At 47.0% G+C, this 25818-nt stretch overlaps 2 protein-coding genes across 5 annotated transcripts in view; one reads left to right on the plus strand and one right to left on the minus strand.

The window, feature by feature from the left end:
* Angpt2 (angiopoietin 2) overlaps window positions 1-6136 on the plus strand; it is a 50482-nt gene extending 44346 nt beyond the window's left edge. The window contains exons 8-9 of the mRNA NM_134454.1: window positions 3076-3206; window positions 5268-6136. Coding sequence (NP_604449.1) covers window positions 3076-3206; window positions 5268-5428 — 292 coding nt within the window. The 3' untranslated portion in view covers window positions 5429-6136. The remainder of the gene's footprint in view (window positions 1-3075; window positions 3207-5267) is intronic.
* The window catches only part of Mcph1 (microcephalin 1), a 202523-nt gene that overhangs the window by 110855 nt on the left and 65850 nt on the right, over window positions 1-25818 (minus strand). For all 4 annotated transcript variants that reach the window (XM_006253383.5, NM_001427088.1, XM_063275460.1 and 1 more), the window contains exon 12: window positions 8322-8399. In XM_006253383.5, the coding sequence (XP_006253445.1) occupies window positions 8322-8399 (78 nt within the window). The remainder of the gene's footprint in view (window positions 1-8321; window positions 8400-25818) is intronic.

Here is a 25818-nt window from a genome sequence, read left to right on the forward strand (position 1 = left end):
CACAGCCCCACCTCAGCTGTTGGCTGGGGGCAGCTACTGCAAACGCTCTGACGGCACAGTGCTCTCAGGCTGTAGAGCACGGTTAGGGAGAAGGACAGCAAGAACTTGGCTTTCTGTGAGGGTCAGAGCCACGTATGAAGTGCTGGGATCTCTGCATGTGGTGGTGCACTCGAATCCAGCTTCCAAGGGGGTGTTGGTCAGGAAGTTGGATGGTGTCACCAAAGAAGCAGGTGTGAGCCCAGCTGGATGCAGGTGTCCAAAGAATGTGGGCACCTACTGCTTGTGTCCACTGAGCACAGAGCAAAAGCGCCTGAGGCCACACACGACAAATGACGCACAACAGGCCCTCCACAAACAAAGCTAGGGCCCGCAGTGCCACCCCTATCTCAGTGGCGCCCAGGCCCCGTGGAGAGGAAGCTTGACTATAACGTCCTTGGCTGGTGTCCTAGGGAGGTCACAGTGGACAGCGCAGGGAAGCCAGCTCAGAGCCTGGGGCCTGACCTGAGAGCTACGTGCTGCCAGGAACAGTCTGCTTTTTACAGACAGTGGGTGCCGATTCAGAAGCTGTTTTCAAAGCAGACAGAGCTTGTTGTGACACGGGAATGGTTGGTGAAGCAGCAGTGACCTTCTAGAAAGATTAGGATTCCCTGGAGTGGGTGAATGGGAAGACATGGTTAAGACCCCGAAACCCAGAAGGTCTCGCTGGACTCCAGAGCCCAGAAGTCAATGGATTCCAAGGCACTGGGGTCTTCATTGTGCTATCTCCAAGCTAAATATTTCCTTAACTGGCAGCAGTTAGGAATCTATAATGGAGGAATTAAGTTTTTTAAAGAAAGAAACACAGAGATGAAGAATTAGCCTGTTTACATAAGGGGATTTTACAACATGGGTCATCACCCTTCCACAGTGATACTATAAAAATATTGTAAGCTAAGGTTCTTTTGGAAATGCAAACATATTTTGAAGATGCTATTTGAAAAAAAAAACACTGGTTTTTGAGGCTTAGTTTATTTGGAAACATAAAATAGTAATACTCCACAGACACTTGCTACACTAATTAAGAGGACGGTAACACAGTATGCAACCATAACTAACGCTTAAGTGCGTGCAGAGTAAGGCGGCCTCAGAACCACTGTGCTTCCCACCAAGGAGACAGCAGGAAACCGAGTGTGTATGAGAAAGGGGCATGCAGGAATGGGAGCCTGCCTGCCTGTTAACACCCTCCCTCCATCTTCTCTTTCTTTGAATTCCCAAGACAGGGTCTCATGGCTCTCAAGCGAGCCTCGAACTTGCTATATAGCCAAGGATGACCTCAAACTCCTGACCTCCTGCCTCCACCGCTCATGAGCTAGGACTGTAGATACCGGCAAGGTCTTGGCCAGCTCAAGGCTGTTCTTAGTAACAGATCTGAAAGGATGTACTTTGGTCTGGTGGGCCTCCAAAGGCTCTAAGACTGAACAGCCTTTCAAAGAGAGACTAATAAAAATAGCTTTCTCTCTTGTATTACTTGCCTTTGCAGGACATTTAATGAGTCCCCAGAGAACTGACCTTTCAGAGATGAGACTGAAAAGGAAGACAAGCCTGGGGGGAGGGCTGAGTGGGGGACGGTGAACGTCAGGCCTGCCTAGGCTTAAGGAGAAGGACCAGGAAGAAATGTGTTTCAGGTTCCAAAGCACATAAGAGCTCGTTCTCCACACGGCAGCTGGGGTCCTGGGGCCACCATGAGCACTCACGTGCAGACATGTAGCAGAGTCCTGGTCTCTCCCTCTCCTCTGCCTGTCCCCACATGAGATACTGACAAGTGTCTCATCTCATTAGCTCATGGGGACTCAGCTTAGCTCATGGGCACTCAGCTTAGCTCATGGGCACTCAGCTTAGCTCATGGGCACTCAGCTTAGCTCATGGGCACTCAGCTTAGCTCATGGGCACTCAGCTTAGCTCATGGGCACTCAGCTTAGCTCATGGGCACTCAGCTTAGCTCATGGGTACTCAGCTTAGCTCATGGGCACTCAGCTTAGCTCATGGGGACTCAGCTTAGCTCATGGGGACTCACTCAGCTTAGCTCATGGGCACTCAGCTTAGCTCATGGGGACTCAGCTTAGCTCATGGGCACTCAGCTTAGCTCATGGGCACTCAGCTTAGCTCATGGGCACTCAGCATGCTAGCTTGCCAGAGTGGGCTACTGGTATGCCAAGGCTCCAACAGGACATCCTCACGTCACCCAATTATGTCAGACCCAGTTCTGGCCTGACTCGGAACACCTGACCACGGGAGGTTTGTGACAGTATTGTGATATTTTAGAGAATTATATGAACTAAATGGGCGTGGCTGTTATGACTGCAACCCCAGCACTTGGGAGGCTGAGGCAGGTGGACTGTCACAAGTTCAAGGTCGACCTAGGCTGCAGAGTGAATTCCAGGTTTAATTAAAGCGATTACACTTATCCCGTCCTTTACACTATCCTTGCTGGCACAGTTGGCTGCTACAGGCTACACTTCCGCAGTAGTCTAACAGTGTGGCGTGACCAGGGGTTAGCGATGACATTTTCTCCTTTCCTGAGGTCGGACGAGTTTATTATACCAGTGTCCAGAGTCAAGGTGCAGCACTATAGACTCCTACCCCAACCTCCTCGCCCACTCCTCGTCTTCTAGCCTTTCTACCCCAACTCCTACCCCTTCAGAGCAGAGAGAGCAGGTGGTCTCTCCAGCAGCCATTCCATGGGGACAGCGGTGGTTGGGGGTCTGTGGGAAGCCCCTTGTGCTGCAGACCCCTTCTGTTTATCTGAATGCAGAGGGAAAATGAGCTAAAGGGCCCATCAAGCTCTGCTGATGCTGGTGCAGGCAGTATGTGTTGAAGCTGTCCTGAAAACATCCCTCTTTGTCAGAGGGTTCGATGATAAGTTGGTTCCTGTTTATACCAGTACAAAATATTTTGTCCAGAGTAGGCACTGGAGTGCACTGACCGGCCTGAGTGCATTCAGTAGAATGGAATTCCTCAGCACGAGAAACTTTCCACTACGGTGAATCGACAGTCCTAGCCAGTTACAGTTTTTATTTTTTCCTTTGCACGTTCCAGGATTCACCTTACAGGACTCACAGGCACGGCGGGCAAAATCAGTAGCATCAGCCAACCAGGAAGTGATTTTAGCACAAAGGATTCGGACAATGACAAATGCATCTGCAAGTGTTCCCAGATGCTCACAGGAGGTAAGCATCCTATTTGTAATGGCGACTGTGAACATGGGAGGCTGGCGGTGTGGAGCTCAGGCTGGGAAGGGTGACTGACAGTGGCCTTACCTCCATAAGAAGACACGCCATCTGCACACCAGCACGTTGTTGGGCTGCCTTTCAGCTCACGTGTGAAGTGAGAACACAACACGGAGCTGGACTTGTCACTGGGGTGACAGTATACTCTCAGGATGCTTGGGAGTGACCGGGGGACATGAAGTGGGCTTCCTGACCAGATCAAAGGCGAAGGGTTTAGCTCCATCTTGCTTTGCTTCTGTTTAACACCCAGACAAGGACTTAGCTGCCTCTTTTCTTGAAATGATTCGTTTACATAGCAAGAAAGTGGGCTGGGAAGGCAGCTCGGTGGGTAAGGTGCCTGCCAAGCAAGCATTCAGGTCTGCGGCAGCCTGCACAAGGCTGAGTATGTGCTGTGCGACAACCTCCGAGCTGGGGCTGGCCTGCCTGTCAGCCTGGCTGAGTCTATGAGCCCCAGGTTTGAGAAGACACTCGTCTCAGGCCTGAGATGGCTCCTTGGGTAAACACGCCTGCTGTCAGGCCTGACATCTGAGCTTGATCCCGGGTTCCTTATGGTAGAATGTGAGAACTGCTCCTTACAATTCTTTGGTCTCCACATCATACATAAATAAAATTAATTAAAAAATAAAAATATTAAGTTCCTAATATAAGTAAAAGATCTAAGCTTGAACCATGTCTGTTCTTCAGTGAAGAATTTGTGCAGCAACAGTAATGAGAGGATTTATTTATGAAATGAAATGGAATTCAGAACTTGAAATCTCGTGGAAGAATTAGGTCCCACTGTCTGGCAGATCCTGGATTCTTGGGATAGCAGAGTGGCCACTTGGTGGCATGAGTTTTCTCCATTAACTATAATTATTCAAAGGAGAGAAACCCATTGAACTGTTTTGAAAAAGGGGGCTAGACTCTCATCTCACTGTAACAGCTGTCTTTACAGCCACACGACAAGGGGGGTGGGTGGGTTAGGGGGCCCCAGCACCCCTGATCCCAAGCCTGCTTGCTATTCATTCCCACACTTAGACCTCTCTGGAGAGGCTGCCTGTTCTCAGACCACCCGTGTGCTGCTATTCCAGAGAGCAGGAGAGCGCTTCACAACCAAGGACACAATTCATTTATTTACCCAGTTCAAGATTTAAGGGCTGAGAATGGAGTTGGGAGAGACTTGGGAGGAGGCAAGCAGCCAGGGGAGGGAAAGCGGGGAGGTCTGGGTTGAAAGAGGCCAAGTTCCAAGCCATGGGTTGGCCCATTGGGAAGGTGGCCTGTGGGGATGTGCACAGGAGCAGTGCCCGGGGTTCAATAGGTTTTTAAAAGAAGCTACCCTATTAACACCGTGTCTCTAAGGAAGCCTCAGAATTGGTGTTTCACCCCCATTCCTTACTGTCTACTCTCATTGTTTTCTGTATTTTAAAAGAAACATAAATATTATCATACAACCAGTCTCTCCCACACGAAGCTTAAAGATGAACTTGGATTAGTACGTTGTCTAGGTTTCTGCTTCATATGGTGAATCCTATGGCCTGCCATACTCCCACCTGTCGGTGGGAAGATGCTTACTGTTGCCTGACTCTCCCTCAGTACCAACTTTATAGTGTTAAGGCTCCGTTTCCCCCAGCTTCACAGAGCATAGGCACTTGGTTTCTACTCCATCCAAAGCAACATGACGGGGGAAATGGGAACCACTTGGCCTGCCTTGCTGTTAAGACTTCCACCCACATCTGCGGGCAGCCTCTCACGTCTTCACCCCGCAGTGTACCGCAGATGACAGCTCTTCACACAGCACTGACTGACGCTTCTTCACGTAGCAAGGGTTCTGCACAAAAGCAGCTAGACATGCGTAAGAACTCAGGTTACAATGGCACTGTGATCACCTTGGTGTGTAGTTTGTGTCTATGGAATAACAAATCAATGTGGCTTTTCCCACATCATGGGGGTGTGTGTGCCCAGCTGAGCCCTGTGGACTAGCGATTACCCAGTCCTGACTGCATTTGTGTTTCGATTTCACAGGCTGGTGGTTCGACGCATGTGGTCCTTCCAACTTGAATGGACAGTACTACCCACAAAAGCAGAATACGAATAAGTTCAACGGTATCAAGTGGTACTACTGGAAGGGGTCCGGTTACTCGCTCAAGGCCACGACCATGATGATCCGGCCAGCAGATTTCTAAATGCCTGCCTACATTATCAGAAGAACTTGCTGCATCCAAAGATTAACTCTGAGGCACTGAGAGACACCAATGCACAGTAGCCCCTTCCCACATCAGGAGGTGCTCCTGGGGGCGGGGGAGGATCTGTGTGTTCCAGACTGACGCACATCACTTAGGCCTGCACCGCTAACCAACCAAAGGAGACCCAAAGGCACTGCGGGTCTGGAGAAATACCTATGAGAAGGCCATGGTTAGAATCACAGGGACAGCATGCATTCGGACTCTGTCACAAGCAAGAATGTTACGTGGGAGTTCATCAGTAAATAACTGGAAAACAGAACCCTCAGATGGTGCAGATAAATCCCGGGACCACATTACTCGGAGCACGTTTCTACAGTGTACACAGACACAGCTCAGCTGTCCTGGAACCACAGCAGTCAGTCTCCAGGGACTTCTAAGTAGTGGTTACAGGTTATCATCTGGATAAGCACAGTTCGTTGTTCCGTCTTGTGCTTGACATGTTCATTTGGAAACAACACATTTACCTATCTGACGGCTTAGTTTTTAATGGCTGGACACTATTACTATACGGCAAAAATGCCTACATCTCTGGAGTAGCCACCAAGCGGGCGCCATGTCAGTGCATGTGGAGACTGTACTGTTTTTGTTTTCTTTCTGGCTGTTAAATATGAAGGTATTTTTAGTAATTAAATATAAGTTATTAGCTGAGGTGATTATGTTTAATTTTTATGGTAATATATACAATTTTGCTCTTTGAACACACACACACACACACACACACACACACACACACACAATCTGTGCTTGTAACGAGGAAGACTGTTATAAAGGACAAAAATGCAGTTTTATGAAGAGACTTCATCCCTGAGCCAGTGCTCTAGCCTAGAGATGTGCTCCCTAGTTTAGCGAGATAATATTTTAGAAAATGAAGCTAAAACTTAATTTGCGGTTGAGGAAAATAATCCTTCTTAGGACATTTACAAAGCTGTAATTCTCTGAATTAATTTTTAGAAAAAGAATAGTTTGCATTAGTAACATTTTTAATATCCACTAACAAACTAAACAAGTGTTTCAGAACATAAGGCCAAAATGTCCAGCTTGCAACGTAACCAGATACCCCTAGAGAATTCTTCAGAGCACAACTTTACACTTGGAACGGTTAGACCCCAACTCCTGCTGTTCTAACCCTCTAAAGCTTGCAGAGTGGCCTCCGCAGCAATGAGCGCCTGTACAGAGCATTAGTGCAGTTTCTCCTGTAGTGCCTTCTCTACCTGTCTATCTGTCCGACCGTCTTGTATTTCCAGATGCTATTTTTTTTATTTATTTCTATAATGCTGTGGTTCTCAACCTTCCCAATGCTGACACACTGTAACATAGCTCCTTGTGCTGTGGTGACCCCCAACCATAACATTATTTCATTGCTGCTTCATAACTGCAACTTTGCCACTGCTATGAACAGTGATATAAGTATCTGATGTGCACGCTACCTGGTATGCGACCCCTAAAAGGTGTCTGCATACAGGCTGAGAACCGCTGCTCTAACCCATCTCCTTTCACACAGCCTTGGTGTGTGCTCTGGTCAATCCGCAGACTCAGGGCAGCCAAGGCACCCTTCTCTGCCACGCTTACTTCCTGCCAACTAACTCTAGAGAGAAGAGCTATGTCCCTGCCTTCTGACCACTGTTTCTCTTATTTCATTTAGGGAATGTCGACAGGGCCAACATGGCTTTGTACCCAGTTAAAACATCTGGCGCGCACACGCGCGCGCGCGCGCACACACACACACACACACACACACACACACACACACACACACTCCACAGCTTCAAAGTCGTAGTATATTTCTTATTTCTTGAATGACCACAAGGGCAGGAACTGGGGAGGGAAAATGGTCACCCAGGAAGGGCGGGCAGCAGTGCACTTCACTCACATCCGTGGACACAAGAAGACAGAGTCAGAGGCAAACCAGTGTGCTCAGAGTTACACCTACTTTTTTAGCTCCGAGAATGGGAAGAAGCCGGGTTTCCATTTTATTCCCCAGCTCCTTATACAGTCTTTTAAATAAACAAACTTACTGTGAGGGTTTTTTTTTTTTCTGTTCTTAAGAAAACATTTACAGAGTTGAAAGGAAATCAGAACAGCGATCTTGAAATGAGAACAGAACAATGCGATGGGCTAGACGAGAGAGCGATTAGGGTCAGAGGGCAGCTTCCTGCTGGGTCCCGGCACAGGCCACTTGGACAGTTACAGCCAGAAGTCACTGTCTGTCAGACTCATCTTTCCAAATTAACTGTCTCAAACCAATCAACATGGGTGATGAGAGAGCTGACTTCTGTATAGCCCTGCTTCCAGTCTAACCTTAATTATTTGAGAAGTTAGAATTCAATTAGCAAATACTTAAAATAATTAAGAGTCCGTAAGGTGGAGTTTAGGGAAAATACCAAAATATAAAGACTATGTCACAACGCTGGCAGCCCACCTGTTTTATACCTATTGGCTTTATCTGTGTTAGCATTAGTTCTAAGGACTGCTTGGCCCTATAGGCTTTCATGATTAAATTATTTTTAAAAACCCTTTTCTGAGGAAAGGCCTCACCCTCCAGCCCAGGACAGCACCAAGCTTGCAGCAATCCACCCAGTTCCGTTTCCTGAGAGCTGGATGCCGGGCTTAGGCGACGACACTCTTCTTGGTGACATTTCTCACCGCACTTTACAAGTGACTTCCTCAGATTTTCACTTGTGATGTCACAAATAAACAGGCAGTGGCATTCATTTCTGGGGACACCCTTTTGGTCTGAATGAGCCCTCTCTTAACCTATGATACCGAGTTTACGATCCTAACAGTTTCTTTCCTAAGACATTGCATTTACCACTATCGGACAGCATTGACTTACCGGAGCTGCAGGGAAGGTTTCAAAGAGTTCAAAAGGCTCCTCAGAAATCCAGTGACCCAACTCTAAAGACAACAGAACCTAAGGGAGACAAATCCACAGAGAACACGAGTCATGGACTGATTAGGCTGTTGGCTAGCAGGTCGGAGTCACTTTGATTAGAGCAAAAACACCCCTCCCCTCTAAAAGCCTGCATGGATGAGTTCCACAGGCCTGAAATCAGCCACAGAAAAGAAAGCCAGGGCACCTTAGGAAGCTTCATGGTACCTGTTCCAGTCATTAGTGAATATGCCTTAAAAAAAAAAACAAAAACAAACAAACAAAAAAACCTCAATGTGGCTAAAAACGGAGGCCAATACCCAGCTTGGTGGCTTCTCCCGCTGATACCCAACACCCAATACCCAGCAGAAGCAATGTAAGAAATAGAGAGGCTACTGAGGCTCCCAGTTCAAGGCCATAGTCCCTCAGGACAGGGAAATCAAGGCAGCAGCTTGAAGCAGGCAGTGGTCACACTGCATCCGAAGTTAGGAGTAGTGAGAGCCGAGAGCTGAGTGTCTGAGCTTGGCTGGCTTCCCCTCTTCATGCACCGTGGTGCTCAAGCTCAGGGCATACTGCTGCCCTTGGTTAGGGTGGCTTCGGCCACCTCAGGGAACCTGATTGAGGCAGTCTCACAGAGGCATGAACAGAGGCTTATCTAAATAGGATACTCCTCACAAGTGTGCCTGATGTGGGTCTCCTAGGTGATTTCACATCCTGTCAAGTTGACAGTACTAACACAGTATCCTAATGAAATCAAATACTTAAACACTATCCTACTTTTATTCTGTGTGCTAGAAATCTATGTTTTAAACTGTCCTATAGAATCTTCCACGGTCATCCCATGATTTTATGACTTACAAAAAAAGAGAAATGAAGTGAGGGGTAGGGAGATGGCTCAGTTGTTAAAGCCATGCAAGCAGAGGGAGCTGATTTTGAACTCTAGACACTGTGTAAAAAGGGGTGAGATGCATGTATAGTCCTGGTGCCAAGCTGGTAGAGGTGGTGGTAGGTGGGACTGTGGGGGGTCGTCCAGCACAGAAAGAAAGAAAAGAATGAAGGAAGGAAGGGAGGGAGGGAGGGAAGAAGGAAGGAAGGAAGGAAGGAAGGAAGGAAGGAAGGAAGGAAGGACGGACGCACGCATGCACGCATGCACACATACACCGGACTGAGAGTCAGAAGTCAAATCTACAGGATAGGAGAAGTAGCTCTGAGGTGTTGAGCTCAAGAGTCCATGAGAGTAGAGGAGAACATGGGAAGTCACAGTTTCTATCAGGACTGGGAAAACAGCAAGTTAAGCTCACAGGAATCCTGCTCAAAGACAAATGCCACATTTTCAGTTAGATCCCTGTGGTCACAGATGCTTTGTCATCTAACTGTCTTTTTTGTTTCTTCTAACTTTTATTGCACCAATGCCAGCGCAGAGAGGAAGATAAGCGAGGGAGGGAGGAGAGGAAGGAGAAAGATCTTATTAAGTTTCATTACCATGTGGGTTAAAGCCGTTCGTATTACACAGCGTCCTCCCTATGCTATCTATCCTTTAGAGATAACGCTATGGAAATGTGGGTCTCTGTGACCTTGTACAATCAGCTCAGGAGATAAAATGTGGTTTCAACATCGGGTTCCTGTCGGCATGCAGCAATGGTAGAGTCCTGTGGTGGGAAATTTGGTACACCAGGGAGAGGCCAGGAGTCAGCACAGAAATGTGTGTGGCACTCAAGTTCAAATTTAATCCACATTAAAATGTCAACTGAACCCAAACAAGCTCATGGGGAAAATTCATGTTCTCTGACTTTGCTCCTTTCTAAATGTTAAGAAAATAAAATCGTAAGGCACTTATAGTACGATTTTGCTAAGCAAATGGATAAATTTAATTTCTTTAAGAATAAATGTTGCATAGAGGTAGCAGAAAACACAGATTTGATTTCACTGAAATCACAGACTCAGAACTACAGAAAAATAAATTTGTACTCTAGCCTGAGAGACCAAATCTTTTGGGTTCAGACTCTATCTCAGAGAACCTGACCTATGGTTGAACTCAAGTTAACAGACGGTTTCTAGCACCAGTTTCCAGGTTACTCACCAGCAAATCTACACACCTCTAGGTTACAAGCCCTCCCCTGACACTTCACTTCCTAACAACCACCAATCAGGAGGAAAGCAGAAGTTAAGTTTATGCTTTGGTTCTCAATAGCAGCCATAAAACAGCCTCCCCGCCCCCAGCCCCCACTCCCCTCAGTCAGATGTGTACCAGGCTAGATACCCTCTTCCTGCCTCTAGAAATGTTGGCCTGAAACTTTCAGTCCCCTCCTGTTCTCCTGTGTCAGAGGGTGGTGCAGTCCAAGTTGAGCGAACGAGACCCTAATGCGATGGGGTTTACAAAGGTTTCCTGGCACACAGCCCTTTCATTAGCCAGACCCATCTTTAGCTCAGTGCATGTTCAAAAGGGTAGAAATCTGTTTTCTAGGCTTTCAGGTGGGCTTGTGAAATAATCTTACCCAACCACACACATTCCCCAGAAAATACTACATAAGACATAATTAGCTGAGAGATTAAATCCAGCAAGGAGTGGGGTTGTGTGCAGGGATCACGACTTGTGTGAACATGGATCTTTGTGGGGGAGGTTACCTCCAGGACCCACCTCAATGAAAGCTCAACATCCCACGCGGGACACAAACACAGTAAAGATATTAGACAAACCACGTGACAGAAATGGTAGAGCTGACATCTGACCATCATTCATAAACCCACACTTTGTTGATGAACCTATCAGAGGAACCGTTTTTTTGCTTTACTTTTAGATATCGTTGGATGATGTCTCTTCATTTAGGACTATGTAGTTCACTCAGGGGACCAAGTCTCTTTCTTTCCCTCTCTCTTTTCAAAAGGCTTACTTATACATATAAATCATATACACACGCATATGCATATACACATATGGGTGTTTGTCTACATGTATGTCTGCATATCTGAAGAGGGCATTGAATCCTATGGGACTACAGTTATGGATGGTTGTAAGTTGCCATGCAGGTGCTAGGAGTCAAAGTCCAGTCCTCTGGAAGAGCAGACAGTGCTCTTAACCACAGAGCCGTCCCTCCATCCGCTCAAAGCCTCTTCTTGTTGCACACATTTTTATAATTCTCTTGGGTGGTATGAGGCAGTTTGGCTGCAGTTGAGGAAGCTAGAAAGTGGTGCTGTTATGACACACAAGTGAAGATGGCCGTTATATATCAAGAAGAAAATGTAGCTGAGATCTGGCTGTTACAGGAAACTGAGCATACATTTAGTCTCACCAGGGACTTAAGGAGGGAAACCATGCACAGAGGGACAGTGGAACTAAATGCAGGGAAATGCAGAGCAGATGGAAGGATGGTGGCCAACTGGGGAAGGCAGAGCTCAAGGAAGGAATACTTAAATCCTTCTGCAGATTCCCACAATCTGGAGAGAGAGCTGGGAGAGAGCAGGTCAAAGGAGTAGCGCCTTTGCTGATGCGAGATGAGGGTGAAGCCATGGCTTCTCTAAGGTACTGAAGCTTGGAAGGAACCTGTGCACAGATATCACCCTGGACACAGGAATGGTGCCCTCAGGCGGGTACTGGGCAGATTTTCTGGGGCCACTTATCCAGGAAAAAAAGCAGAGGAAAACAGATTTGGCCTTGGTCACCCTTTCATCTACAGGAGAGCCAGGGCTCCGGTCAGGCTGCGTCAATCCCTTCTGTTACCTCTGTGGTGGATATCAATGTACCCCCAACTGCAAAGCAGTCACAGCAAGGAAAAATCATATGAAACAAACAAAAAGAGAATTCTGGTGTCACGGCAGTGGGACCCATGGATCAAATATTTGCCCGTGAGCCTGAATTCTGAGAGAGGCAGAGCAGGCAAGGAGGTCACAAGAGCATCTCCGAGAAACTGGAGATAAAGTTTCTCTGCTGTGTACACATATGAGACGCATGCTAGTTATGGTACGTCTACAGAGGCGTGAAGGAGCTCAGGTAGTCAGGCTCGCTGGTGAGCACCTTTCCCACTGAACTGTTTCCATGGCTCCCAATTCTGTTTTCTTAATGGCTTAAAAAAACAAAACAAAACACCTCAAGGACAACCTTAATTCACAAAGTACTTCCTAAGCAGAGACAATAAGCAAAGCTTCCTTAACTTCTAACTTCTCAAGAAACGTTTTTAAAGAGAAAACAATAGTAAATTATTTTAATTAGAAGTGATGGTGGTGGATCGGCCTGAACTACAGCAAAAACTAATCGGTAAGAGAGACATTTTCAGGTTGGGCTTGAGAAAGCTGAGGGTTCCATTCAGTAATGATTAAGTGCTGACATGAATTACAATGTGAAGCCGATTCAGCTCCCCCGAGAGCACTGCTGTAGGCCATGCTGAAACGTTTACGAACAGCCACGGTGCTGATGACCAGACTTACTGTAACTGTACTGTAAAGACTGAGTTTACTTCACAGCTCCAGATAGCCGGCCGCCCTGACCTCTGTTTTGGAGCTGATTTAGAGAAGAACAGGGAGCCAGCTGTTAAAAGTTCAACTTCACGGGTTGAGGATGGAGCCTGAGTTGGTTGAGTGATTGCCTAGACTGCAGGGAAGTCCTAGGTACAAACCCTAGCACAACATCAACGTGTGTGGTGGGAGGTGGAGGCAGGCGCATCAGAAGTTAATTAAGGTCATCACCAGCTACAGAAGGAACTGAAGGCTAGCCTGGGCTACTATGGAGTCCTATAAAGAAAGGAGCAAGAAGGGATTTCTTGTAAGCTGCAAAAACAGCCGATGGGCACTTGAGTCAGATTTAATCCACAGGAACGTAATTAACTTTATCCTATTCAAAGTCTGCTTCATGTCCACTTAGCCAGCAGACAGAGTAGGGACTGTCGCATACATGGTCTTTTATCTACTTTGACCAGAACAGTGACCAGGCAGTCTCTGTCACCATCCCCCTATCTTCCCCCAGCAATGATGGTTTAAAGTTCAGAAACAGGCTCAGTATTTTCAAGGACGATGTAAGTAATTTATTAAACTGTTACTTGTTAAAACCATAAATTTCAAATTACAAATATCTCCTCATCAGATCTCATAGAGTCTCAGTCTCAATGATTATGGTGATTTTTCTCAAATAACAAAAGTTAGGACAAACTGGACTATGTGCACCATTTTAGCTGTTTGAGGATTATGAATAAAGTTTGTGGTTCTTCCCCAAATAGGCAGTATAAAGAACTGATTAAACACAGAGAAAGCAGACAGCTTGGGACAAAGGGCAAGCTAGTTAATCCTTCACATATATAATATATGCCACCCGTCTCCATCAATGGAAGAGTAACCAGGCAGTGAGTGGAACAGTGTGCCCGTGCAGTTACAGAGGGACGTGGGGAGGGAGAGGGAGGGGAGGAGGAAAAGACGGAGACAGGGGGAGAGGGACACAGAGAGACAGACCAATAGTTTAATTCTAATGACAAAGTAAATGGTTACTTATGTCCCACGCACTTTGGAGCCAGAAAACAGGAGGTCTGGTCTTCCAAAGAGCCCAACTTGAACTGGCAGAGTTTCAAGGCAATAATCTTAGTTCCAAAGTAAGCGATCCCGTGCATTTCCACCCTATCTCACACCACCAAGAAATGCTTCCTATAATTCCGTAAGCTGTTTTAAAAGGTACAAGCAAGAACATTTAGTAGATGTAGTGCCTGCCACATTGGAACAGTTTTTCACATGTAAGTTTTTAATAATAGCAAATATTTCCAAACACACAGTTAAAGTATAGCATGAAGTTCACTCACAGTGTGCAGTCACCCTCTCTAGTTTCAAAGCTTATTGAAAAAACTCGTAGATACACATATTCAATACTCCCCTCATTTTAAAATTTTGTACATATGAGTGCTTTGCCTACAGATGTTGTGCACCATAGTGTGCTGTGTCCTAGGCAGCCAAAGGTATTAGATCTCCTGCACAGGAGTTTGAGATGGTCATGAGTCACAGTGTGGGTGCTAGGAATCAAACCTGGGTCCTCTGGTCAAGCAGCAAGTGCTCCTAACCACTGAGCCATCCCTCCAGTACCTCCTTCCCTGTTTTCCTTGGATACAGGGTCTCACTGTGTATCAATGGTTTGCTATATAGACCAGGCTGGCCTTGAATTCTCACAGATCGGCCTGCCTTTGCCTCTCAGGTACTGGATTAAAGGCATGAGGCCCCACACCTAGATCAAACCATAAAACAGTGACCAAAGCCTATCTGCCCACAAAGTCCTCCCCATTTTCTCTCCAGCTCCATCCTGACAATGACTGATCAGAGTTCGTCTCCATGGAATCATCTATGATGGCGATGTCATTAAAGACATCATCCCGTGTGACCTCTTGGAAGACTGTCAAGGTTTTACTAAATTATGATGTTAACTCCAGGAAAGTGTCCAAGTTCGTTGCATGACAATGCGACATGCTCATACTTGCTCACACCACATAGCTGGTCTTGAACTGCTACAGATTCGCAAACCGAGGCTTGGAGTGCCACTGCTTCCCCAAGGACACACATCTGGTAAGTGGCTTTGAGTAAGGTTAGCATGAAACCCCATCTATTTGCAGGACTACCCTGTGAAAGTTGGAGCCTTTCTGAGACTAAAGGTGATCCCTAGGTCACCTCGGGAATTACTATGGGCCAGAGACTGTAGACGTATTGAACTCAAGGCTCATCAGCTTTGAGCACGAATCCCCTTGACCAAGAGCCATTTAGTAAAGGCATTCAGGCCACCAATTCTCACAGTTGCTTGTGCTGACCATTAGAATTGGCAGATGCAAATCACCTGGGAAACAGCCTCTCTGTAACTGACCATACTGGCTGGTTTTTTGTGTCAACTTGACACTAGCAGGCGTCATCAGAGAGGAAGGAGCCTTAGCTGAGAAAATGCTTCCATGAGATCCAGCTGTAAGACATTTATCAATTAGTGATCAATGGGGGAGGGCTCAGCCCATGTGGGTGGTGCTATCCCTGGGCTGTGGTCTTGTGTTTTATAAGAAAGCAGGCTGAGCAAGCCATGGGAAGTAAGCCGGTAAGCAGCACCCCTCCGTGGCTTCTGTATCATGTCTTGCCTCCAGGTTGCAGTCCTGCTTGAGGTCCTGTCCTGACTTCATACAGTGATGGGTTGTGATCTGGAGGCATAAGCCAAATATACCCTTTGCGCCTCAACATTTTGGTCATGGTGTTTCACTGCAGCAATAGAAACACTAAGATGTGGATACCACTGGGAAACAGCTCTTCTCCACACCCAACATGTCTAATTGGTTTCCAGTGCCTTCCTAACCAATGTCTAATTATGACACTGAGCATATGGCTATCTGTGGAGCCAACCTAGATCACTGCCACCCATTCAGAACCTACATTTCATGTAGCACTTCCGATCTGTCTGTACAAGGTGCTTTTCTATCGCTGTGATAAAGTACCATGAACAAGGCAACTCTGAGTGTATTTGGACTTACAGATCTGGAAGTTTTTGAAGATGGAAAAAAGGAATGATGTCAGGCAGCTCACGAAGCATCTTGGAACTCACATCTTGATCCACAAGTAAGAAGCAGAGAGAGCTCACTGGGGAATGGCAGGAGTGTTTTGAAACCTACTCCAAGTGACATTATTTCCTCTGACAAGGCCACACCTTCTAACCCCAAATAGGTCCACACACTTGGCTTAAAGTCTCCTCCACTAAAGAACTTAGTCCTTTTCAGCTAAGCCTCAGGCAGATTCTCGGGACAAGGGCAGAAAGCAGCCACAGTCTTTACCACAAAGCATTACCAGGATGATCTCTAACCCCGTTGGAGAGGACTCCAAGTGGTTCCCCCTGAAACCACTTGAGCTGAGCCTCGATAGTCTGTGCTGCTCTCTGCATGGATGGTGCACTAAATAAGAGAATGCCTCTTACTGTGGCATTCAACCAGTTTTCTACTCTGAAAGTCCCAAAGTAGTTGTCTCTTCATCCTTATCATCACCTCAGATGTCACCATCATCCGTGTGGTTGTCTTCCTCCTCCTCTTCCTCTTCCTCTTCCTCTGCCTCCTCCTCCCCCTCTTCCTCCTTCATTTCTTTTTAAAGACAGGATAGCCCTGGCAGTCCTGGAACTCATCCTGCAGACCAGGCTAGCCTCAATCTCGGAGCTGTACACGTCTCTGCCTCCTGAGTGCTGGGATTAAAAGCATGCATCACTACTACCCAGCTATTTCCCCCCAATGTCTTCTATTTCCCTGCAAATGAAGCATGTTTATAAATAGCACGAGCACGAGCAGGCCTGTCACAGTAATACCCCCTGTCAGGTAGTAACTTTTCAACTGGGGGCAGGGGAATAAAAATCATGCCCAAGGCAATGTGTAGAAGGAAAGCTTTATTTGGGGTCTGCAGTTCCAGAGGAATAGGACTGTACTGTCGGGCAGCGCGGCAAGGAGCCACGGAAGAAGTGCTGAGGCAGCACCTGAGAGCTCACATCCTGCTCCACCAACAGGAAGCAGAAAAAGGTCCACTGGAAATGGTGTCAGTGTTGTGAACCTCAAAGCCTGCCCTCAGTGGCATGGCTCCTCCAAAAAGACCACACGTCTAATCTTTCCCAACAGTTCTGCCATCAGGGACAGAGCACTCCAGCACGAGTCTGTGGGGCTTGCGGAGGTTTTTACTTAAATCACCACACTGTGGTATTTTTAAAAAATGGCAAAAAATTTAAAAGTTTAGTGATATTTAAGACATGGAAGATATTTAATATGCTATCCAAAATAAATAACTCTCTCCTGGTAAAACAGATAGTAACAGAGAGAGCCTAGATAAGTTTGCAGACTGACATATAACCTTTCCTGCATGTGTTTTAGTGAAGGTTGGTATTGCTACGATGAAATACCATCATCAAAAGCAAGTTGGAGTGAACATTTATTTGGTTTCCACTTCCACATTGTAGTCTACTACTGAAGGAAGTCAGGACAGGAACCCCCCAAGCAGGGCAGGAACCTGGAGGCAGAGCTGATGCAGAGGCCACGGAGGGGTGCTGCTTACTGGCTTACTCCTCATGGCTTGCTCAGCCTGCTTTCTTACAGAATCCAGGGCCACCAGCCCAGGGATGGCACCGCCCACTATGAGCTGGGCCCTCCCACATCGATCACTAAGTAAGGAAATGCCCTACAGACAGGAACATTTCTCAGTTGAGCTGCTCATCTTTCAGATAACTCTAGCTGGTGTCAAGCTGACATAAAACTAGCCAGCACAGGATGTGTGACTTTTTGAGACAAGAGTCTCATGTGGTTTGAGGTGCAAGCAAATCAGGCTCCTTCCTGCCTCTGCCTCCTGTGTGCTGGGATTCCAGGAGTGTACAACCACGGCTGGAAATGCCTACATATCCCTAGACTCACAGAAGCTGAGGGCTACGGCATAGAACACTTGGGCTAGACCTGCTCCTTTTCACTTCACTAAAACGAGTCTCTGAGATCCAGACACTAAAGTGCTCTGTCACAGCCACTTTTCAAGGAGCTATGCAGTGACCAGGGTGACCCGGCATTTCACCATTGGACTTGGATGTCAAATCCAAACATGTTTATAAATAGCATGAGCACGTACTTTCCTTATCAGAATAAAAACAAAGAAATAACTATAACGAATTCCGATGTAACTAAAATAAACAGCAGAAACATCACTTCACAGTATGAAACCAAAGCACAAGTTACTGTGACCAGCAAGGCAACGCTCTGAATGCTACGGTTACTAAGGGAAACACTGGAGTTTATACTACTTTCTGAAAGTTAGCACCAAGGCACATACTCCACTGAATTTAAACAGGAGAGACACTAATTACAGAGGTCGTTTGGTAACTTATGATGTGACAGAACCTAAAATTCTCCAATTTATAAAAGAGATAGGTCATGCATCTGCTCATTTAATCATTTAGAAAATAGGCACTGGGCTCCATTTCTGATTGTGTGCCAAGGAGAGTCTGAGCACCTCTAAGTAAGGAAAGTTTTCATTGTGGGTCCTGAGGGTGTGGCTTAATGGGAGAACGTTTGCATAGCGAAGGGTAGGAGGCAAGATGCTGTTTCAGTTACATAACTGAAGTCAATATCTTGCTACAGCAAAGTGCCAGAAAGTCAGGAGTGCTCAAAACCTAAAAAGTCTATTAGGGAAACCCAATGAGTGTATGTTCTTGTACTTGTTCTGCTGTTACTCAACAAGACTCAAGGGAAAATGACTCCTGGAACACTGGGGTGATGCTGTCTTTGCTTGCCTGGGGTGGTACCCTATAGCATTTTGGGGAGAAGAGGAGGCCATGCTGAGGACAGAGGCCTGCAGCCTCTGTTCCTCGAGCCTCACGACTGGTGGTCACATCTTAGCAGAACCGTGCTAAAGCGAAGGTCCCTGAGGTTGTGTATGGCCAGAGCTTGATAAATTACTAGGTATGCGTAATGTTAATGTGGCAGCAGGGCATGCTCTTTCAAAGAAAACAAAACCAGATGAAAAGCACAAAGACAGAGGGTTATTCTAAGCACGCTCCAAGCTGTTATTTAAATCTCAGTGGACAAGCTAACATAGAGTCCCTTCCTTCTTCTCCAGCAAAAGGATAACTAATGTTTGTTTGTTTGCTTGTTTCTTTCATAAAATGTATTTTCTCTTAATGCAGACTGAAATGCATTACACAGTGGAGTGATGTTGTCAGCCACAGTTTTGAAAAATAGTACAAACGCCTTCGGAAACCATGTGCTTCTTTATCAGCTCTCCACAGAGCTGACGCTGGCACTCGAGGCTCATCTGCAGCAGCACTGAAGGACCGACTAGCACAGTTCAAGTACAATGCTCTCTGGCAATCTACTTTAAGTTGGGGATAAAGTTCAGAAACCCTGAAAGTGTGGACAGCTGACAGCCTCCCAGCATCGCTGGGAAGGATCTGAATGATGGATGGCTAAGCCAACTGCTGGAAAGTTCCAATTAAACCAAATTATGGGTGAATTTTCCAACGCATGCCAATGGATAAAATATTCCATGTTAATACCAAAAGTGAGGCTGAGCCAGCCATCAGAGGCTGGGCTATGGCTGTCACACAGCCCTCTACAACAAGCACAAGGCCCAGGGTTAAATCCCTCCCCGGTACAATGAGACGGGAGCAGAGACGAGAGTCTACTTGAGAACTAGGTGAAGATGGACCTTTAGATTCTGTCAAGTATTGTCTAAAGTGTTCTCTATTGTGTGTCTAAAGTGTTCTCTATTGTGTGTCTAAGGGTTCCTGTACACGTGTGTCTAAGGGTTCCTGTACACGGGTGTCTAAGGGTTCCTGTACACGTGTGTCTAAGGGTTCCTGTACACGTGTGTCTAAGGGTTCCTGTACACGTGTGTCTAAGGGTTCCTGTACACGTGTGTGTGTCTAAGGGCTCCTCTACATGTACATATGTGCACTATGTGCATGCCTGGTGCCAGCAGACGTGAGAAGAGAGCACTGGACTGTGTAGAACTGGAGTCACAGATGGTTGTGAGCCACTGTGTGGCTGCTGGGAACTTGAGCCATCTACAGCTCACTAAAGCATTTTCTAAAAGTGAGCTCTGAACTTGGGTTCTGCTTGAACATGAAGGTAATGTCCCAGAGTTCTCATTCATAAGGAGGGGTAACCACGCCCCTGATATTAAACCCATCATCCAGATTGAATACCTTGCTGAGAATGAAGCAATAGAGCAACAGTGTTGGCCCCTAAGTCCATGATTCTGTCAAAGGGGTAGAAATCAGCCGAGTGAGGCTGAGGGCCCCCGTTTACCGAGTCTTGGTTTAATTCCTTGAAACTATTTGCCCAATACAAAAACTTATACTTTAAAACTAACTAATCCAGGGACATTTTTCCTAGTGTGAAAAAGGGAGTGTTTACCATGTACTACACCATATCCTTCCTCTCCCCCTTGCTTGCTCCTGTTTACCTTCCTGGGTTCCTTAGCGCTGGCTCAGCCTAGGGGCTATTCTTCCTCTTCCTCTTCATTACACAATCATCCCATGACACTTTAAACCAAACAGGCAGGCATGCATGAACGCACGCGTGTACACACAACCTCTCCTTGAACACCTGACCTTGGCCTGTCCACGCTTTCTCTCTCACTATTCCCATGAAGAATGGCTGACACCAGTCGTCCCAGTACCACAGTAGGTTAAGTCACCTGTTCCCTCTACTCCCACACAGCACGCGTTACCAAATCTGTTGCACCCAACAGGATGCAGACAAGCTCTCTCTAACTACGGGCACCACAGCTGCCCTGTCATGGCCACAGGTGTTTCTCTCAGGACTGTCCCACCTGCCTGCTGCTGGTTGCCCTGCTTCTGCTCTAGCCTCCCTGTAACCCATTCAGAGCACAGGACGGGAAGACAAGAGTCTGCTACCTCCCAGCCTGGGTGGCTTCCCACTCTCTCACTTGGCCCCTGACCACCTTAAAGAAAAAGGCAGTGGCAGTAGAACTTTGTTCGTGGTGAAGCCTGGGGTGCTGATGGCTCACGGTGTCTTTTCTCTGGAAAAAATGGCTTTGACTCTAAAGGCCACCACTGGTCCCTCCCAGTTATGTTTTCCCATTGTTGTCATCAAGGTAAATGCCAAGGACCTCATTCCCAGGGGCACTGTGTGGCTGTGTCTAATGTGTTCTTGGGGCAGTTTGTGCCGTTAGTGTGGGAAGAGGACTCTAGGATCTTGCCAGAGGAACAAAAACGATGACAGAGGATTAGGGAAGGGCTCCAGACAGAATCCTTACTGTAGTGGTCCATGGCTAGCCCCCTATGGAAAGAGAATCTGTAAGACAGGTATGTAACTTTAACTGATCACGGCCATTGCCTTGGGACAGTGCCTTGCCTGAGGCTGTTTCAAAGACCCACCTTCAAGTCAGACAAGCTTTGTCTACGCTGAGGCATCTGGACATGCGTTTAGAAGTGCAGTTTCTATGCTGCCCAACGCTCTGGAGATGCCAGTGAGTGCTCATGTACCAAGGGGCTCTGCAGCCTGCAGGCCTTCGTGCCACGGCCTAGAGCAGGGGTGAAATCTCTCTGGAACGAGGCCCCCGGGCAGCTCCCTGGGAGCCTGACATCCATTCTCGCCATGTGTGGCCAGAGCTAACCCAACACTGTACACGGCTGCCCACCAGAGGAGCAGAAGGAGACAAGGCAGAAAGTCTGGAAGTGAATGCGAAAGATAGGGCAACTGTGATTTGCCCAAACGTTTACCCTTAGAATCTATTCATGTAAGGTCCAAGACAAGAGGTGGTTTCACGATCCTACTTCTGAGCAGTCTAGGAAGGGGGTGTAAGGTACTGACCAAGCGGGAGGCGGATCTGATTCCGGCTGTACCTGGCTTTGGTTCTAGGATGAGTACTGTGAAGAGCTGGGAAGTGCACACGAGTGACATGCTCTGCTCTATCCAACGGACTCCATTCCTGATGGAGTAAGCCAAGGGGAGCAAGCCCCCGCTCGATCACACCATTCTGGGGCCAAACTTGCAAAGCACGTGATTATTTATAGTAAGCGCCTTAAAGGCTCGTGGAAATATTTGGATTTTCAGCGGATTTAACTTTTAAAAGCCTTTTATCAAGCTTTGTTTGCGAGATGTTTGGAGACAGCATTTTCAAAATATGAAAGCAGGCTGAATTCTCCGTGGTTGCCAGGCTGTTTCTGCCTGGAGACAGAGCTGGATGAGGGAGGCGCTGGGTCACAGGGCACTCTGCTAGCCTGTGAGTGACCACGAGCAGTGAAAGAGCAGAGCCAGGCGCAGAGAAGTCATAGAGAATAAGAGAAACACCGAGCAAGTCCCACCAAGGTGACAGGTGTCTAATGACTCCTCCAGCAAGCAGCGTGTTTAACAGGGCCTGAGTCCGGATGGGCGCTTTGTCAGGTCAGAAAAGCATGGATTCTTGTCTTTCCAGAGATCAGAGTGAACACTGGGGAAATGAGCGTTCTGTGAGCATGCAGGCGTCACTGGCAGCATTCTCAAATGGGAAAATAAAGACTAGGCAAGAAATTCACACCAAATTGTGTTACAAAATCACTAAGAGTTTTTTGTGACTGACTGACCACAGGCAGCCATCTGACTTTGATGGACTGCTACAATGGTCTTTCACAGAGGTTTCCTGAGAACACTACACAAACCCTGAAATGAAAACATTCTCAGAAATGTTTTCCTTGGAGCTAAGTTTCTCATGCTAGCCAAAGAGAATATTTTAAGAATCCCCCAACTGCACTGGAGATGGGGTTAGAGGAAGGACCGCAGAGATTGAGGTCCTCTGATAGCAAGGTCCATACAGTCTTTCAAAGATCCAATATGAAAACTTATAACCTCTGGAGTTGGAGAGATGGCTCAGTGGTTAAGAGCACCAGCTACTCTTAAAGAGGTCCTGAGTTCAATTCCCAGCAACCACATGGTGGCTTGCAACCATCTGTTATGGGATCTGATGCCCTCTTATGGTGTGTCTGAAGACAGCTACAAGTGTGCTCATATACATAAAATAAGTAAATAATTAAAAAAAGAAGCAAACCCCCCAAAACCAAAAAAACAAAAACTCAAACAAAACAAAACAAAACCTCCATACCCAATTCCCAACATTAAGGGAAGCCGTAGTCTGTGAAGGTCATAATGTATCTAAAACTATATGCCTCAGATTAAGAGGCAAATTGAGTTGTAAAGAAATCTTGTAAAAAAATAAATAAAAAAAATCTTGATCGTTGACCTTCTTAATGGTGGCAGCAACAATCTTACTCAAAAAAAAATCTTATGTTAATATTGACTTTATTTTTAAAGTTAAGATGGAGATTTGGAGAAAATGGTCCAGTCAGTAAAGCATGTGAGTCACAAGGGTGGGGACTTGAACTCAGATCCCCAGAACCCAAGTACCCCTGTAATCCCAGCCATAGTGAGGCAGGAGGCAGCTGGGTTAGGCTGCAGGCCAGTGAGATGCCCTGTTTCAAAGAGAAGCTGGAAGGTACCTGGTGACGACCCCTGAGGCTGAGCCCACATATGCTCCAGGTATGCATTTCCTGTCCTCATGTACAGTCATACACATGAGCACACAAACACGAACCACGTAAAACAAGAAAATAAACTGAAATGGATGCAGGGAGGGAGGCTTGCAAGGCACAGTGCCTTCTGTCTTCATGACTGGTGTCTGCTTCACTTCTAGAGTTATTCTCCAAGAGTAAGTCAGTCCTAGCAGCACCAGCACATACCGTGGTAGGGAAGGGGAGAAGCTGGCAGAGTTACAGGAACAGATACCTGCCTGATGTGGCTGACACTGGCACTACACAGCACTGTGCTAGCGGCTGCTGGCACTGCAATCGTCTCATTTTGCATAAGATGCAACCCCCCAAAACAGTGTTCTCCAAACCAGGACGGGGCTGCCTGCTGTGACACAGTAGTTGAAGGTTCTAAGAAAGCTCAAGTATTGGATAAGCTATGAGGCCTGCTCCACGAGAAGAAGTTCCGATCTGGTTCTGTGATCCAGGGCAGAAATCCATGGCTGTGAAGTCACAGGCCCTAGTGAAGAATCTGCTAATAGTGTTAAGCTGGGTGAGGTCAAATCACCTTCCAGAATCACCTTCTAAAGACACCTTAGACGAGCTGTTGTCTGCCTTGCAGAGAGGGCAGTAGCTAGCGCAGAAACGGAGAGCAAACACCTGCCGCTGCTTGGGCTCTACATCGCCCTCTGCAGGACCCAGGCGACAGCACAGCAAAGAGGACAGAGAGCTATGGGAACTGGAAGAGGAGTCATTCCTTGACTGATTTATTTAACATGGTTTATATATAAAACTACAGTGACAGTGGACAGCAACGATGGTGGTTTGAATGAGAATGGCCGCAAAGGCTCCTATGTTTGAGTGGCTGGTCCCCAGTTAGTGGAACTGTTTGAGAAGTAGGAGGTATGGCCCTGTTAGAGTAGGTGCTGTCTCTAGGGGTGGACTTTGAGGTTTCAAAAGCCCATGGCGGGCTCAGTGTCTCTCTCCTTCTGCCTGACACCTGTGAGTCACAATATAAGCCTCCAGCTACTGCTCCAGTGCCCGCCACAAAGATGAGGGATCATCTAAAAGGGTGAAGATGGAACAGACACTGTGGGTCCTTTAGTCCCTACTCACAAGTAGAGTTAACATTTCAAAGCCCATGCCTTAGGCTCCTTCCTGCTCCAGATACTCAACCTCCTTAAAACCATCCCCATTCTCACTGTTCCCATAGTCTCCCTCTATCTCCTGCTCCCTCTCAGTGCTGCTGCTGCTGCTGCTGCTGCTGCTGCTCCTCCTCCTCCTCCTCCCCTCCTCCCCTCCTCCCTCCTCCCTCTCTCTAAGCAGACAGTACGTATCCCAAACCCTCGTCTGGTCTCTCCTAGCTGCTTGACTCCCAGGAGAAGAGACTAGCACAGCAGCAAGTGTGGATATGTACGTTTATAGAGAAACATGTTTCCTTCTGAAACATGAAAGGAGGAGGGATTGAAGGATGAAGTGTTAAGGACATTTTAGTTGGAAATAAAACAGGGGATTCGGTTACTGAAACTTAGGGATTAAGTGGTATTTCACAGAGACAGACAGAGCCAGTGCTTAGATGCAACTAGGCAAAGCAAGTCATTGCCTCTGAAAACACCACCTTTTAAAACTCATTTCAACTACGTGTGGTAGTGCATGCCCGAGACCCCGGCACTAGGAAGGCGGAGGCAGGCGGATCTCTGAGTTTGAGGCTAGCCTGGTATACAGAGTTAGTTCCAGGACAGCCAGGCTATACAGAAAAACGCCCATCTTGAAAAAAAAAAACAAAACCAAAAACCAAAAACCAAAAAACAAACAAAAAAGACCAAACCAAACCAAACCAGGACAGAACAGAAGACTTTCAGTCTTTCGCACATCATGGTTTTAAACAGAAATCTTAAGCCTTTTTGCCTTTTTTCCCGTGTGCACATGTGTGTGGACACCAAAGGTTGAACCTTGTGTCCTTCGCAGGAGCAGGCTAGGCTGGCTGGCTGACAGCCCCAGGGACCTGCCTGCAGCCTCCTCTGCAGTGGTGGGATGGATTGACAAATTCATGTGGGCAGACCAGACTTTTCGGGTGAGCGCTGGGATTTGAACCCACGTCTTCATGTGCAGCAAGTACTTTAGCAATTGTGCCTCCCCTCAACCCCTCTTAACCGTTTTTGTAACAGAGACCTGTGGGTTATGACACAGGAGAGAGACTGGAGCCACTCTGAGGTGGCCGTCTGTAGCTCGTTTTCCTAATGTGATCCCAGAGGATTAAACTGATGCAGTGTTAGTGGAGCACTTTCTTGGGTGAGGAGAAAGGATCGTGGGCGTCAACACAGCACAAGAAGCAGTGCCGTTGTTCCCACTAGCAATGAGCTGCTGGGCTTCGAAGTGACCCTCTGCTGAGGACCAAAGGGCAAACACACTGACTGACAGATTAGGCCAACGTTTATCAGTTAGGAAAATGATGATACATTCTTAAGGACTGCCTTAAATGCAAAGAAAATA

The sequence above is a fragment of the Rattus norvegicus genome, chromosome 16 (assembly GCF_036323735.1).
Source record: "Rattus norvegicus strain BN/NHsdMcwi chromosome 16, GRCr8, whole genome shotgun sequence".
Lineage (NCBI taxonomy): Eukaryota > Metazoa > Chordata > Mammalia > Rodentia > Muridae > Rattus > Rattus norvegicus.